This window comes from Danio rerio, chromosome 4 (genome assembly GCF_052040795.2).
Source record: "Danio rerio strain M-AB ecotype USA chromosome 4, GRCz13ab, whole genome shotgun sequence".
In the NCBI taxonomy this organism is placed as follows: domain Eukaryota; kingdom Metazoa; phylum Chordata; class Actinopteri; order Cypriniformes; family Danionidae; genus Danio; species Danio rerio.
Genome location: NC_141024.2, coordinates 67,422,613 through 67,439,208, shown reverse-complemented (window position 1 = coordinate 67,439,208; position 16,596 = coordinate 67,422,613). Strand labels below are relative to the sequence as shown.

Sequence of the window (16,596 nt, the reverse complement as noted above, 5' to 3'; positions counted from 1 at the left end):
TTTGAACAAAGCTGTGGCTTACATTGTTCCCCTGCAATGTAACCTCCCTTTGAACGGTGATTATCAAAAGGTAGGTAATGTCAACAACTTTTTGTTGTCGATTATGTGTACATTTTTCCTTAGTGTTGTGCATTACATTTTAGGAAGACAGTATGGGACAAGGGGAGCATTTGCAGCAATTATGTGTGAACTGCAAGCAAGTAGTGCCACTTTATGTAATGGAAAGTCACAGAAAACAATGTAACACAAGGTAAGACAGAGTCATGCCTGAAATCCTATGTATTATTGCCAGAGAACAGCTAAGATTTTGTCCACAAACCTTTTTAAACTAGGAACACTGCTAAATGTAAAGTAACCTTTGTAAATATAACTAACAGTAGGAATAGTATGAAGTACATTGTAATGATCATCCAATTCGATTCTATTCCCTGAACATATCAATATGACCATTAGTGAGTAAGGGTCTGTCCTCACCAACTGCATTTTTCCACTTTACCGGGTGTACCGTTGTTTTCTATGTGAACACATGGTTGATGGACATGTTTGACTTTTAAGCTTGAGTCTTTGGAAGGGCCACGTATGTGAGCAACGTATTTTTAGACTGTACAGTCATAACTCATTTTCAGAGCAGTGGGCTAATCAGAGGTAATCATAGCTGGGACAATCGTTACCAGTTTCTGTTTGCACACTGCGTGGTGTTTTCAAGACAGCCTCCTGCTTTATGCTGCTCCTTTTTTTCTAATTATTCTGAAACATTGTGTCTCGTATCTTTTGTAGCAAATAAACGTTCAGTGTGAATGAGTTCTAAAAGGGAGAGTTCACCCAAAAATGAAAATTGTCATAATTTAGTTATAGTTTACTTGTACCATACAGTTCAAATAATGTTGTTTTGTTAGATATCAATCATTGGAGTAACAGAATAATTTTTTTTTACCCATTGACCAACATTTATGGGCAGTTTGTTTACTTAAATTACCCTATATTGGATTTAATGGAATACATTTGGAGTTAATGTCTAAGGAAAAATAAAATACAAATTAAGGTCCCTTAGTGTAGCATCGAATTTGTTCATGTAAATATCCATATGTTTATCCATATAATTACCCATATAATAATAAAAAAAAACATTTATTCTTTTTTAAATATTTCTTGATTTTCCTGATAATATTTTCTGATAATTTTCTGAATATTTTTTCTAATGGAGAATGTCTTATTTGTTTTATTTAAGCTAAAATAGAAGTAGTTTAAAATTTTTATAAACCCATTTTAAGGTTATAATTATTAGCCCCTTTAAGCTATATATTTTTTTCAGTAGTCTACAAAACAAACCATCGTTATACAATGTCTTGAATTATTACCCTAACCTGCCTAGTTAACCTAATTAACCTAGTTAAGCCTTTAAATGTCACTTTAAGCTGTATAGAAGTGTCTTGAAAAATATCTAGTCAAATATTATTTACTGTCGTCATGGTAAAGATAAAATAAATCTAAATATATAATATTTATATATATTATATATATTTATAAATATATATAATTATGAGCAATTCCAGCATTATGTACATGACATGACATAAAACTCAAAACATAAATTGACAGATAAAGTATATGTTAGCATTATGTTGAAATATCTGTTTATATTTTCCAAAACAACTAAAAACCGAATTATGGGATCAGAAAAATATCAATCTGTAAACATTATTTAGACTTCAAATGAGGGAAATAAACAGTTATGAATGTGACCAAAAAAGTCTGCAGGTTTACAGTATTTAACATACTTTGTAGTAATTATGTGAATTAAACTGCACAACCCAAAAGAAACAATGATAATCAAAAAAAAAATGTTTCTGAACAAAAATTACAGATTTTATTTTATTTGACATTTTTTGCATTTATGATGAACAAGCTTTGTTATGGATGTGACAAGTGAAATTTTCACTTGTGTGACTTTAAATACATTAAATTTAATAGTTTGAAAATTTTGACAGGGACTTTAAGCATTTTGAAAGCATTTTAAAAATACTTGCTTACGAAAAAAAAGTATTAACCGTTTAGCTATTTTGCTGAAAAAAATTTTTTTTCATGGCAAGGTTGATATTTGCATGGAACTGCTCATATATATATATATATATATATATATATATATATATATATATATATATATATATATATATATATATTTTTTAATACATTTACCTCCCCTCTTCCTCCTTACTCTAGTTCTTTTAGCAACTTAAGCAATGTCAGTACATTTGCATCAGTTTTACTTGTGCGCAATGTGTGTTTATGTTGTTGAGTCGTTTAATACCAGTCTGAAGTGACTTTGCACAAAAGCAACAGCTTAATGTCATATCAGTGCTCTAATTATTGGTAATGGTTATTAATAGTGTTTCTTTAAGTGAAAAGTAAGTTTAGCATCACAGTTTAAACTCATATTTGGTAGTAATTGAAAACGTGTTGTGCACATTTAATGTTTAAAACATGTTGTATAAAATTATGTGCAATGATAGCAATTAAATATTTGGGAAAATACTGACACAAAATTTTCTTACTTTTTACAAAAAATTGTGTAAAACCCATTTGCTGGAGGACCACAACTCTGCACCTTTTAGCTTCAACCACCTCCAACTTACACTTGCTTAATAGTCTCTAGTAGTCTTGAACACCTTGATTAGTTGAATCAGCTGTGTTGGATTACACTCCGGAGCAAAAACTATGCAGAGCTGCTGCCCTCCAGGAATCAAGTTTGAAACCTATACCTTACACCTATGTGAAGTTTATGTATAAACAAATTTCGAGAGGATCACGTGCTTATGATTGCTAGCAGCTGACCCGCATTATCCAATTCACTACTATCCAATCAGATGACTCCTAAACTACTATAAATACCCTGGGGTTTATTCCATTGCTATCTTCGTTTTGAAGAGTCCCCCCTTCCTCCCCTACGCCTCCTTCTTAGACGGGTGACACGGTGGCCCAGTGCCTAGCACTGTCGCCTCACAGCAAGAATGTCTCTGGTTCCTGGCTCTACCAAAACTAGCAGACATTTCTGTGCGGAGTTTTGCACTTCTCCCCGTGCTCACGTGGGTTTCCCCCGGGTTCCCCGGTTTCCTCCCACCGCCCAAAAACATGCAATTAAGCCAATTGAACAAGCCAAATTGTCAACATAGACACGCTCCTAGTTAGTAATTAGTTTCAAGAGCATTCACTTGCTACAGCAGGGGAGTTCTCGAGATCTACCTGAGCTCAAACTCCCCTCCCGCTTTGCAACGGGAGGGAGTCCTGGGCTCGAGGATCTCATGAGCTCAGGGCTCTCTCCCGGGACAGCATGCCAAACAAGCTTATAATTAATCATCAGCTAAGTGTGAACTCTTGAAACAACTTAAAGATCACTTGACCTATCAGGAAATGTGTTAAATGTCATCTTTTTTGTTTTTTACACATTGGAAATAATTTATTAGACATACTGCTGACTTATTGTTGTCTTGTACTATAGCGTTGTTGCAGCTGTGACAGAGTCCACTAGTATGTAAGTAAATCTGTATCCATCACATAAAACAATAACTTCACATTGTAACTGGACAATTAAAAACATTGCAACAGGTCTTCATTTATTGTTGCCATTAAAGGTCGGTGTAAGATGATTTACATTTATAGCTTTAAAACTCAAAGTGCTTACATTTATCTTAAGGTCATTCAAAAAATTAGCATGCATGTGTCACAAAAATTGGCTTAGAATGGAATTTTGCACCACAATTTTGCGAAGACATTTTGCACCATGAAGATGCCAGTAAATATATTACATGTGAAAATTTTACATGTAAAATGAAAGCTAAATACAAAATTTGATTGTGTTATGTATAGTTGTTTTTGTTGTCTTTAAAGTTTATGTGACTGTGTGATGTGTCCAAAGTATCTAATATAATGTAATCTACTTAAAGGATCAATACATGGTCAATGAGGATTGCTCTCCTGTTAAATCATCAAAAGGTCTTCAACTGCAATGAAGGTAATACTTAAAGTGTTTGTTAAACTTTTCTATATGACATTTTGTCTTTATTTTATAATCAGAGGGCTATTAACCAAACATTTTTTCATTAGCCTTGTCGAAAAGTTCAAGGCCTAGATGACATTTTTACATTACATTCTTCCCATCTTAGGCCCCGTTTACACTAGTGCATTTTAGTTTTAAAATGGCGTTTTAGATCAAAAACGATCCCGTCCACACTAGCGTTTCACCTTGCGTCTCTGAACATATCTCCGTCGTAGGGAGTTAACAGTTTGACCCAAAAAATAACCAGTCTGGTAGATGAAGAAGAGCCGGAGTCAGAGATTTAAATAAATAAATCAAGTTTACTGAATATAGTTTGCAGTTTCATTCGCAGAAGCCAGCTTCAACACTTGCAATGAGTTCCTAGGCCGCTCTGCTTACAATCACCAATCAATAACAATCATACTCTCACATAACGTCATTAACTGTGTCATACATATAGGTGTTCTAGCCTGATTGGTTACAACACAGATAGACTAGGAACATTTCCACGTGAGGTTCGTGCGTACAATTCTGAACATTATCTAAACATAAACATCCGGCATCCCTTGCTTAGACTGATTAGAGCTGACTCCAGACCTGTGAAACAGATCAGCAATCAAATAGAACACACACACTTAAAGTATAATCTGTTTCTTATCCAAGGCTGAGTGTATTCCCAGCCGTCTTTATCAAAACTTGTTCATAACCATTATATGGTTTAATTAATATTTATTCATAATTTAAAAACTCTTTACTCACCAAGATTAGGCTACATGTTTGTGTAGAAACATTAGTAAATCCACTGGCTTTAGCACAGTCTTGCACTCATGGTGCATCCAGCAGAACTGAACACCCTTTCCTGCTGCTACAGGCAGACATGCAGAGTTTCGATCTGGCAGATTTTGCAAGTTTTGGGTAGGATTGTTTGTTCATCTTCTACCAGTCAGGAACATCCATTTAATTTTTCATGACAGCAGTTTCAGTGTAGCGAGTGACCTCGTCTTTTTACCTGTCAGCTTGCAGTTTAGGGCTCTACCGTAATACACAGTGTATGAGCAACTGCTGAAATACCTTGGCGGCTGGAATAACCGCTCCTTCTAAACTAGTTACTGACTTGACCGCCGTCAAAATTCACTTTTTTATACTACTTTGTCATCATTTGCTTCACCTTTGCAGGGATGGATTTTAATGCAGGGAGTTGGATTTTGTTGGGTCTCGCCGGGTTCGGACAAAGATCTTCAACTATAATGTAGACCTCTTATTCATATTAACCACATCTCCCTTCTGTTCAGTCGAAACCAGAAATACTGCTAAACTGCAGGTCACTTTGGAGCCCGACTCGTCACGTCACCTCTCCCCCTCCCTCTTTCTCCTCCACACTGTCCCGTGATGACAACCACACTTACGTTTTTGTAGACATTAAATAAAGGATATTTAATATTTTATGACGGTATAACAGTATTGAATCTGACACCGTTGCTATTTTTAGAACCCGCGGTATACCATAATACCATAATGCCGCCCAAGCCTAGATAAGATACACTTTCTGATTTTGGGTTTCTGACTAAATAGCTATTGATCAAGGTGATTCTGATCACAGGTATCAACTTGGTTATCAGTGTCTGTATCGTTAAGTCCCCACAAAGTAAATGACTTCTAAATTTGCAAATTGCTTATCGTAATACTGTTGATAAATTAAGCAATTACATTTTGGAATAAAATTTGGTTTACTACTAATTGTTTATAATAAACGTTTTGCTAAAAGTTTAATTGTGAACTGTACCAGATTAAAAAACATTGTAATTTTAAATAATAACAATACATACATAAATTTAAGTGACAGATGGTAAAATATAATGACAGATTTTTTACAACCCTGTCCATCACATAAATAGCTTGGATAAAGAAAATGTCAAAGTCTAATGTAACTAATGTAATGTAATGTAAATGTGCAAAATTTAATTACTTCGTTTTTAGTTTCTGTTTTAAAGCCATTAAGAGGAACAATACTTTTGATTACCTGTTGTATATTTTTGCCATTTATTTTTAGCGGAAGAGGTGAAAGTCTTCAGGGTTCCCAAGAATCTCACCGAAAGAGGCTTTATGGATTACCTGAGGACAATTTTTCCTCAAATAAAAAACAGCAAGTTTGATCTTTGTAAGGTCAACAGGCATAAAATTGTGATTCCAGTCACTGAAAGCACTCCCGAAGCCCTTCGCTCAACTAGAGTTTTGGGCCGTTCTGCACTGTACATTCGTCCAGAGGTGAATACAGACAGCTTTTACAATACAAACTTTTAATTTACTGTTGTCTATACAATATTTCTATGCTTTTTTGTAGCATGACATCAGCACATACAGTGAGAGTGAAGAGGTGATAGTTTTGGTAAGTTTATCTATGGATGTGTGCTTTTGGGTGGGCTGAGACAATTTTATGAATTGTAGGAAACAAAATTTTGTATATGAATACACACACACACCACTGTGGCAAGAAAATGTGTAATGCACTCAGAAAACTGCTACATTTCACATTAACTTTTCTAATGCTGTAATGTGTATAACAATAGGAAAGTGAAGATGAGGATCCAGACTCAAATGGGACATTTGAGAATGAGGTAATGTTTGTGAGTTAACTACAAGCTTCTGCAGTTACACATAGCAGTTGGTTTCTGGCCTTTAGAAGCTTCTTAACATGTTTTTAATCTGTTTGGTCAGATGTAAGTCATCTTGAAATGGTATAACTAGGCATGGGATAATAATCGTTTTCAAGGTATACCGCGGTTTGGGAAAAGTCAAGATTTTAAAATCGTCAAAATTTTCTTTAATATCGCTCCTAAAGTGTGTATACGAATTTTTATTTATTATTTTTTCATTTTTTAGGACAACGGTCTCTAGCAGAAATATATGCAAAGATGCCGTTTGAAATTGTAAAAAATTTAGATTTAAAAAAAAAAGGAAGAAAGCACATGTCAGTGATTAATTTAAACAATTCAGCCTGACATGTCTACTGCTCCAAAATATCATAAATGTTTCTCAAATTTAAATATATTGTGTACAAAGGGAAAAAAGGTTTTGTTTTTTACCCAGACATTTAAAAAGAATATTTTTAAAGCAGTAATCACAATATCATGAACCGTGATATTTTTATTCAAGGTTATTATACCATCAGAATCTTATACCAGCCCATGCCTAAGTATAACATACTAAAATAACTTATATGTTGTGAACTGAAACTGATATTGTCTGATAGGCTTAAAAGGTCAAAGCTACAAAACACATATTGTAATTAGAGGTATTTGATGAGCCAGAAACCATGATGCCAGACACACACAGGAATGTTTGCTCTCCAGCATGTACCACATTAAATAAAAATAATGTTGGTTCTTTGGCCTCTTGTGTCTCGTGGTTCAGCAGTGTAAAAAATACCAAAAGTACCAAAAAAAGAGTGGCATATTCCATATGAATCTTATTGCTTTTTTTGGGGTAAATAATACTTAATGCATTAATTCTGAGACTCTTTTGTTGCAGGACAACAACACTGACACTGCTGAATCAGAACACTCACTTAATATGGAAGAACAAAATTCATCTTCTGAACTTCAGGAAACTCCTGAGCTTTCACCATGTTCTGAGCAGAGCCCTGTCCGATCTCAAGACGGCAGACCTAACTCATCACCACTTTATGAGCGAAGCCCTGACCGACCTCAAGATGGCAGACCCCACCTATCACCACTACGAGCAAAGCCCTGTCCGATCTCAAGACGGCATACCTGACCCATCACTACTGGACGAGCGAAGCCCTGTCTGATCTCAAGACGGCATACCTGACCCATCACTACTGGACGAGCGAAGCCCTGTCCAATATCAAGACGGCATACCTGACCCATCACTACTTGACGAGCGAAGCCCTGTCCGATCTCAAGAAGGCAGACTCGAACTATCACCACTTTACGAGCAAAGCCCTGACCAATCCCAAGATGGCAGACCTGACCCATCACCACTGTACGAGCGAAGCCCTGTCCGATCTTAAAATAGCAGACCTGACCCATCACCACAGTATGAGGGAAGCCCTATCAGATCTCAAGACAGCAGACCTGACCCATCACCACTTTACGAGCGAAGCCCTGTCCAATCTCAAGATGGCAGACCCGACCTATCACCACTTTACCAGCGAAGCCCTGTGCGATCTCAAGACAGCAGACCTGACTCATCACCACTTTACGAGCGAAGCCCTGTCCGATCTCAAGAAACTGATATTGCAGATATAATTGGACAACTTCAGCAACACATTGAAAAAGAGACATCAAGAGCAAATATTATAAATGTTTACAGGGAGGATGTTTTAGATTGTGCAGTACGGGCATTTCAGAGGCAGAGGTTTAATGCAGAGGCCCGGATTGATGTTGCATTTGTTGACATTCAAGGTAAAGGTGAAGGATCTGTAGATGAGGGAGGTCCCAGACGTGAGTTCCTGCGCCTTTTGATGAATGATGTTCAACGATGCAAAATATTTGAAGGCCCAGAGGAATCCCGCTCATTAGCTCTACATGGACATGGTAAGTTAATTTTACAGTTACTTTGTATTAATATACAACACTTTTTTTAATTGAATAAATTCTAACATATTTTTTTAGCTCTGCAGGAAGGACTGTATAGGACTGTTGGAAAAATGATTTCTATGGCTGTGGTTCAAGGAGGGTTGCCAATCCATTTTTTTTCAGAGAGGCTGTACTGCCAAATAAGTGCCCTTTTACCACCCAAGTTATCATTGGACGAAGTTGCAGACCATGACATTCGTAGTCAGTTAGAGAAAGTAAGTACCTATACTGTATTAGTAATATGTTGTAGCAGTTTGGTCATCAGAAGAAAAAAAATTACATTACAACTGTTTAATAACAAGTTACTAATTTATTATCAATATTTTCAAGAGATGCTTTGATCTAACAGGCGGAGATCGATATGGATCAATAATACCATTTCATGACTCAATCAGTACTCAATAATGGCCGATTTCATCATATGATGACAAGTATGATTGTTTACATCAGCAGCTACAGCATGTAAGGATCTGAATGATATGAGGGGGCATGAGTAATGGCTGCACTTGCATCACAGCAACTAAAACAATTATACAGATGTAGTGCGACTTGTTTTTTCAATGTATTAGCTCAACTCATGCAAATTATGTTCTCTTTAATGTAACCATACTATAGACCTTTTTTTTTGACTGCTGCATGGAGGGTGCCATAGCGACCAGCTTCTTCCGGTAGAATGTTTAGAACTTCCATTTACAGTGTTCACATCCTGTAAATTGCACTCCAAAAATGGATTTTAATAGCGTTTTGAGTGGATTACCGAGTGTTTTTGTGACAAACAACTTTAAAAGGTGTGTTTTAAAGCTGTTATAATCTGTCAGGTGTGGTTCAACCGCGAGAGAAAAACGTCTTCCTAGTTCACGTTTCTGCCGTCAGAAATACAGTGTGTGTGTGTGTGTTCTCTTCAATACGTGTGCAAACACACACACGCGCAAAACCAGATTACTGGCATAAAACTTAATAGGTATGTAAGTCATGCAATTTACAAAAATGACCAATAAAGATGCATGACTGATACTCTGCTGGCTGATCTGGGGCCTGTTTCAGTAAGGAGGTTCAACAAATTCTGAGATTAACTTAAACTCTGAGTTGATTTACCGAGAGATTAAAAACTTGTTTTAGCAAAGTTGGGTCAATCAACTTTGAGTAGACCAACTCATAGTTAAGCGTGTCAAAGAGAACAAAAAGAGAACAAAATCTCCACTTCCTGATTAACTGACACCAAATATCAACTAAAAACAGAATTTACTGCGGTAGAAGAGGCTGCGTCAATCTTTTCTTTATTTAATAAATGTACTTGCACCTCAGAACATAATGCTGACACACAATGGACACGTGGGGGCGTTTGAAGCCAGGAAATGCAGTGAACATACATTCTTGACCTGCTCCAGATGCTCTGGAAGTCATTAATAAAATAAAACTGAAACAGTTAAGATGTTTAAGAATGACCAAAACAACATTTAAGATGTTTTACAATGCGCTCAGCTTGCTGGTTTGTCTATTCACACATTTTCATCATCATCTATATAACAAACCTTTTTTTAATGCACATGGAATTTGTTTAGTAAAAGTGTTTCCATCGCAGTTAATGTGCATATTTTCTTATTGAATATACAGTTTATCCTGCTCATTTATGCCAATATGCTTTATTATGCGTATTTTCAAAAGTTATGTGCATCATGACGGTTCCATCAATCATCTTTATGCACATCTCCAAAATGAGCATTAAGATATGTGGATGAAAACGTAAGGCTAAGGCAAGAAATACCACTTTGTCTTTAAAAAAGGGGAGGAGACTGACAGAAAGACAGAGTTTAGAGAATAAAACCTGCTCCTGACCAGGTTAGGTTCACAGAGTAAGTTAACATGGTAACTGACTCAGAGTTAAAGTTAACTCTCTTTCAGAAACAGGCTTGACTTACCATGCTTTCTCCAGTTAAACAAACCTGCCATTTTTAAACGGAAAACCCAGAGTTTCTCTCATTTCAGGGTCAAAATACAGAGTTTTCACTTAACCTCCTTTCTGAAACGGGCCGCTGCTGTTCATTCTAATTGCGAGCCATTTAGGTTTAATTTAGTTAGTTTGTATTGTGTTGCATTTAAAAAAGATTTGAGTTTTTCTGTCATTTCAAAACACCACTTTATTTTCACTTTGTGACACTTAATCAATGTGTTGGTGGCACAGTACAGGCTATGTGTGTGTCAAACATTTTGGCGAACTACATTTGTTTAGGTTGGTTATAAATTTGAAAGAGAAAATGTTAACTTTAGAGATGACGAGGCTTCATTTAAACAGCAAAAGATGCAGTCTGACTGTCTGCCTATTTGTAGTTGCACAATAATGCAATAAATTGTGTAGTAAAAATATATCAAACGCAAATCATTCTCCCTCTCATGATCACGTTGCTGTGAGTCTCTCCAGGACTGTAATCAGATAATACCTGCTCACTTATCAGGAGTGTATGCTCAAAAAGCTTTATTCTGCCAGACTTTGTATTAGATTAAGATGAATTACACTGTCACGGTTTACTGGTTTTATGGTAAACTGCTGTAAATTGTCTGATGGTTATTAATATTGTTTCATAAGTAATTTATTTTAAATGTGTAGGATTTATAAAAAAAAAATTGTAAAACTCTGAGTTTTAAAACTCCTTGATGACGCATGCACATCATTGTTTAAACAATGGAAAGGAGAGATGGCAAAAGAAGGTAATGCTAGAGAGATTTTGATAAAAGAATGAAATCGGAGGCATATTCTTATTTTGGCTTTTATAAAAGTGCTGAGGGAAACATCATCGAAGATGGTCAACTGTTCTGCAGAACATGTAAAAAAGTTGCTGGCACTTCAAATCTGCTAAGCCATTTGTATGGACATCATCCATCATTACTTTGAAACATCCCTTTAAAATGTTTATCACTATTCATGTTAGCTCCTTGTTTAATGAAACCAGGCAAAACACAGATGTACATGCATTTAACATGCTCAATTTATTCAGATAGAAAACAACAAAACACTCGTAACTATACACTATTTAACAATATTATTTTCATTTGGACTGTGATATAAGATGTTTTTTTTAATTTTCATGAAAAATATTTCTTTAAAAATAATAAATTTTGTGTATTGTCCACCGTGACCAGGTAAATGAGGCTTTACTTAAAACTTTGTTTTTCTCTTTTAGTTTGATATTTTGTACAAAGAGTAAGTGAATTAAAACAGTTTCTTTTATAGATTGACAAAGCAGGATCTGTGGAGGAAGCAAGGGCAGCAATTTCTGCCTGTGCTGACACCCTAGGTGTAATGGGGGCCTTCAATTACATCAACAATTTAGAAGAGCGGGATACGGTCACACAGATTGCACTGCAGTTTTATCTTCATGACAGACTTTCACTGGCTCTTTCACAGTAAGTTTGAATATTTTATTTAATGTAATGTTTAAAACCAGAGAAATGTAGAAATTTTTAATCATTGATTTTTGCGTTGCCTTGCACTGTAGGCTAAAGGAAGGTCTAATGACATTGGGGCTACTTGATGAGATTGTGGCCAATCCAAAAATGTTTCACGGAGTCTTTACTGCATCCACGGCACTTCTAACATCAACAGACCTTGTGAACCTATTCACACCAATTTTATCACCTGCTGGATACAATAGAAGAAGGTCTGAGAACAGAACTCTTGCATTCTGGAGAGATTGGCTTTTGGAAGTAGAGGGTAAGTTAAATGTTCACAATTTATGTAATTGAGTGTTTTAAAAGTGACAAACAAAGGGTCTGTGTATAAAGACAATGCACATTTAGGCCATGCCCACACTGGTTTAGGGTGGGTGCAATCCAAACCGCTCCACTGACTTTCTCTTGCGGGAAGCAGCATCTCTGCCATTTTATTACTACTAATAACAGAAAAATGGCCAAAAGCTGCTGTGTGACATGGTGTATAGGGTAAAACCCAAAAGACCCAGAACTAAGATTTTCAAAGCATCAGAACTGTAAAAGCCAGCTGTTTATGGCTGACAAATATGGATCTAAGAGATAGACATAAAGCAACAGCTGAAGAAGCCATTTAACTTCCATCATTTGTCCAGCAAAAAGTGCAGGTAACGTAAAGAAACAGGGGTTGACAGACCAACAGTTTAGTTTGTCTATATATCCACTGCTGAAATTCTGAAAAAATTCTGTCGCCAATTACATTGTATTCTAGCAGGTGTAATGGTACTTCTTTATTAGTAGATGCTGCTCCCTGCTCTTGTCTTTAAATAGTTATTTTGAGTGGTCAACAGCTTATAAATACCCTTGTTAGATCTTTAACTTGTGTACTGTCAAAATGGTCACATAACAGTTTTTTAGACCTTGTTCTTTTTGTTGTTATTTGTCAAAAATGACAGAGGCAGCTTCCCACAATGCAATGTTAATGGAGCTATTTAAAATAGTTTTTCCCTGGTGGACGTGGCCTTCAGATAGTGACGCTTTGTGCTTTGTTTCTGTTCTAACCGTCTACATCAAGGGAGCTCAACCCTGTTCCTAGAGATGTACCTTGCTACAAAATTCACTTGCAACCATAACAAACACACCAGTGTGTAATTATCAGGTACTGGTCAGGTCCTAATTAATTGGTTTAGTTATGTTTAAACTGAACTCTTCTGGAAGATAGATTTCCAAGAACAGAGTTAAGCACTCCTGATCTACATGGAGGCATGCCAACAGTACACATTTTGAATGTCACTTTCATGACGCATCCATTTCATAGATTTAGCGAAATGAATCCAAACTTTAGTACTCTTATAGACTAAAATTAGTTTATAATATCTAATCTAATCTAATGTAATCTAATATCTGAGTTCAAACAGATCATAAAGTACTTACTTTCAGACAAATAGATGTGTCCGAAAGGCCTGGAAAGACAGACAGAAAAAAAACTGCAGCCTGTACAGCATACATTAAAACATTACCAAAAGTCTGACAAATTGTAAAAAATGAAAGTGAAATGTTAAATTCAGTAAGGACTTTGATGACGGTTGATATGCTGGTGTGCATTACAAAGATGCAGCATGCAAGTGTTTACCAATGCGCTCATGGGTTAATTTAGAAATAATTTGATAGAAAGAGTGTGAAATTGTATACTGTGTTTTTTTGTCTCAAACTAATTTGTGTTGTCTGAAAAGTGAGATTTGTACTTATTTAGCCTGTCTTCAAGAGCAAATCCATTTCTGTGATGCATTTTCAGTTTTGCAGATAATGCAAATTTGACAGAGCAGCAGATTTTGGTTTCCTTTTTTATGTAAATTTGGTAATGTTACTTGAACCTAATTTGTTTGAATATAATGGCCTTTTATTCGGACTACTATATCTGCTGCTCTTCTCATTTCTATAGGAGTTTATTTTAATTGACAAAGTTGGAAATTGATCGTTCATGCCAAAAATGGGCAATTTGTAATTAGAGCCCTTCAGTTCTCGACAAATAGCATAGCGCAGTTAATATGTTATTAGAAATTGTTATTAGAACATTAGTCATCAGGTTTTTCTAAAAGGACATTAAATGAAATAATAATTTACATTGTTGCATTTCTATTTTATTTTATTTTTATTGCAGAAGGAAATATTGACAACCTTAAGCTTGAGGACATCTTAATCTTTGCCAGTGGAGCATCGAAAAATCCACTTGCAGGGTTTCCCGAAAATCCAACTATTACGTTCAGTGAACCAGTGTCTGGGCGAAACCTTCCCACAGCGAACACTTGCTCAGTGAGCCTGAAATTGCCAATGTGCACGGTGTACAAAGACTTTTCGGAAGGTATGGCATTTGGGATGTCTTGTGCCAAAACATTTGGCATGGCCTAATTGTGTGTGTTTGTGTGTGTGGAAAAGAGAGAGAAGGAAAGTGTATGTGAGAGAGTGTGTGTGTGTGTGAGAGTGTGTGTTTGTATGTGAGAGTAATTTTTGTGTGTGTGTGTGTGTGTGTGTGTGTGTGTGTGTGTGTGTGTGTGTGTGTGTGTGTGTGTGTGACTAAGAGGAAACGTGTGCTCATCATTCATGTATATTTCATGTTTCAAGTTTTTTTTTATCATGTTGCTTTTGTTAAACTTGGTTATTCGTTAAGTGTACTAGTTGTTGCACAAGTTTATGGATGTTATTTCGTGTTCCTTTTATCATACTAAAAAAATAGCACTTTGGTTGAACATGATTCAGTAATGGACAGTGGTTCCATTATTTTAACAGCTCTAGATGTTAAACCTGCTTAAAATATTTGTTAATTTAACATGAAAAGATGATGTGGATTAAATAGGATTTAAATATCTCTATTTGATTTAAATGTTTTTGTGCATGTTTTGAACACATAAATCATGTTAAATGAACCACAAATATTTTGTGCTAGTGTAACATCATTATGACCTGTTAAAATAATGTGGTTTAGATGTTATAATGTTGTTTTTTGATTGTAGTATCCATGTATGTAGCATACATACACAGTTATGGCTTTCTGTGAAGCATCAGATAATACTGTTGTTAATAAAGCTGCCAACACCAAAGCATGAGTGCTACTTTTAAAGGTGGTAACCGCTAAAGGATTTTTATGACTAACGAATATAATCCAATTTTGTCCAATTTCCAATATCCACTAGATGCAAAAAAAAAACACATCTGTAAGAAATTGTATGTTTATACAATCTCACTTGGGTATGCCTGATATAGCATAGACTTAAAACTTTGTTATGCTGCTTTTGGCTTCCGCATTACAACATTATCCATTGGTTCAGGACGAATTACTTGGATGACATTTTTGTTTCAGACACAGGTAAGTTTTTATATTCAGCCAATAAGTCATTAATACACAAATTAAATAAATACTTTTAGCTAATGCCAAGACTGTCGTCTAAAACATAAAAAAAAATAAAACTAATTCCATGAAAAAAATACATTTTGATGAAATATTCAAACTTTATTACAGTGACACCTACACTACAGTAAACTCATATCTTTTTATTCTTTTCAAATCATGTGTAGTGAAATGATTATATAAAATGTGCACTAAGAATCTTGCTTTGATTAGACATCTTAACATTGTACTTGGTCTGTGACATGTGTGATGGCACTGGTGCATAATGGTGGCCCCGTCTTTACTCATGGTGCTTTAGTGCACTTCCGATGTTCAATTCCGTTGTGAAAAAGTATTGTTGATGGTTCATGATTAAGCTTGGTTTCATATACAATATACTTAATGCAAGTAATCTAAATGCTTTATAGGAATACATTTTGATTTTTTCGAGTTATTTTACCTCTTATGTCTGGTTTATTTGTTTACAGGGTGAGTGTACATTAATAAACATTACTGTAAAATGTGGCAGAATTAGCCAAGAATATGTGACATATTTTTGTATTGCTTCAGAATCCCAACTTGTACAGTAAACATTTGAATGAGTGTCTGGGTGAATTTAACTAATATGGTTACAGTTCTGACAGACTCTACAGGGATTCAAATACACCGGAATCACAGATCAAATTAAAACCTCGTGTACAACAGTAATTTTACAGCACATCCTACTTTAGGACATCACGTTAAAAAAAGACTATTTACCGGAGTCTTCTTCCCCGGGCTGTCGCCAGGAAGATGTAGACACTAGTCACAGACAGATTTATGTGGCCAAATGAAAGTTTTTACAAAGCATAGCTATACGACCACAGAAAATGCATAGATAGTACAACAATTTCTTAGAAAATGTGTATTCGTTAAATCCAGAGTAGATTCAGTTGTCTAAAATCATATGAAATTTGACTAAAAATAGACAAAAGTAGCATAAAACGATTCAGATGACATGTCACATTGACATATCTCCTGTTCAAACCAAAAAAAAATAACAGCTATTCCTCCATGAGATACCCATCCGAAGGCCTGTAGAGATCGCGGAGTGCCAACCCTACGAGGACCTGATGTGATGCCTAAAAAACGGACTTTGTGGACAAGATACACACACA

General features: G+C 35.6%; 2 protein-coding genes and 1 long non-coding RNA gene across 3 annotated transcripts in view; 2 read left to right on the top strand and 1 right to left on the bottom strand.

Annotated features, from left to right (window-relative positions):
* The window catches only part of LOC148682349 (uncharacterized), a 771,506-nt gene that overhangs the window by 502,570 nt on the left and 252,340 nt on the right, over positions 1 to 16,596 (bottom strand). The gene's annotated exons all lie outside the window — the stretch shown is intronic.
* The window catches only part of LOC137490983 (uncharacterized), a 471,679-nt gene that overhangs the window by 324,291 nt on the left and 130,792 nt on the right, over positions 1 to 16,596 (top strand). The gene's annotated exons all lie outside the window — the stretch shown is intronic.
* LOC141381832 (G2/M phase-specific E3 ubiquitin-protein ligase-like) lies at positions 6,918 to 16,461 on the top strand. The gene is made up of 5 exons (XM_087250505.2): positions 6,918 to 8,589; positions 8,668 to 8,846; positions 11,861 to 12,033; positions 12,126 to 12,340; positions 14,216 to 16,461. Exons 1-5 carry the CDS (start codon positions 8,517 to 8,519, stop codon positions 14,461 to 14,463), a joined length of 888 nt encoding a protein of 295 aa, XP_087106631.1. The 5' UTR covers positions 6,918 to 8,516; the 3' UTR covers positions 14,464 to 16,461.

What these genes read in the sequence shown, in the direction of transcription:
- LOC141381832 (XM_087250505.2), top strand. Translation starts at nt 8,517, where the DNA reads ATGAATGATGTTCAACGATGCAAAATATTTGAAGGCCCAGAGGAATCC. An exon ending in TTCGTAGTCAGTTAGAGAAA is followed by an intron (nt 8,847 to 11,860) that starts GTAAGTACCTAT and finishes TTTCTTTTATAG; the next exon opens with ATTGACAAAGCAGGATCTGT. An exon ending in CTTTCACTGGCTCTTTCACA is followed by an intron (nt 12,034 to 12,125) that starts GTAAGTTTGAAT and finishes CTTGCACTGTAG; the next exon opens with GCTAAAGGAAGGTCTAATGA.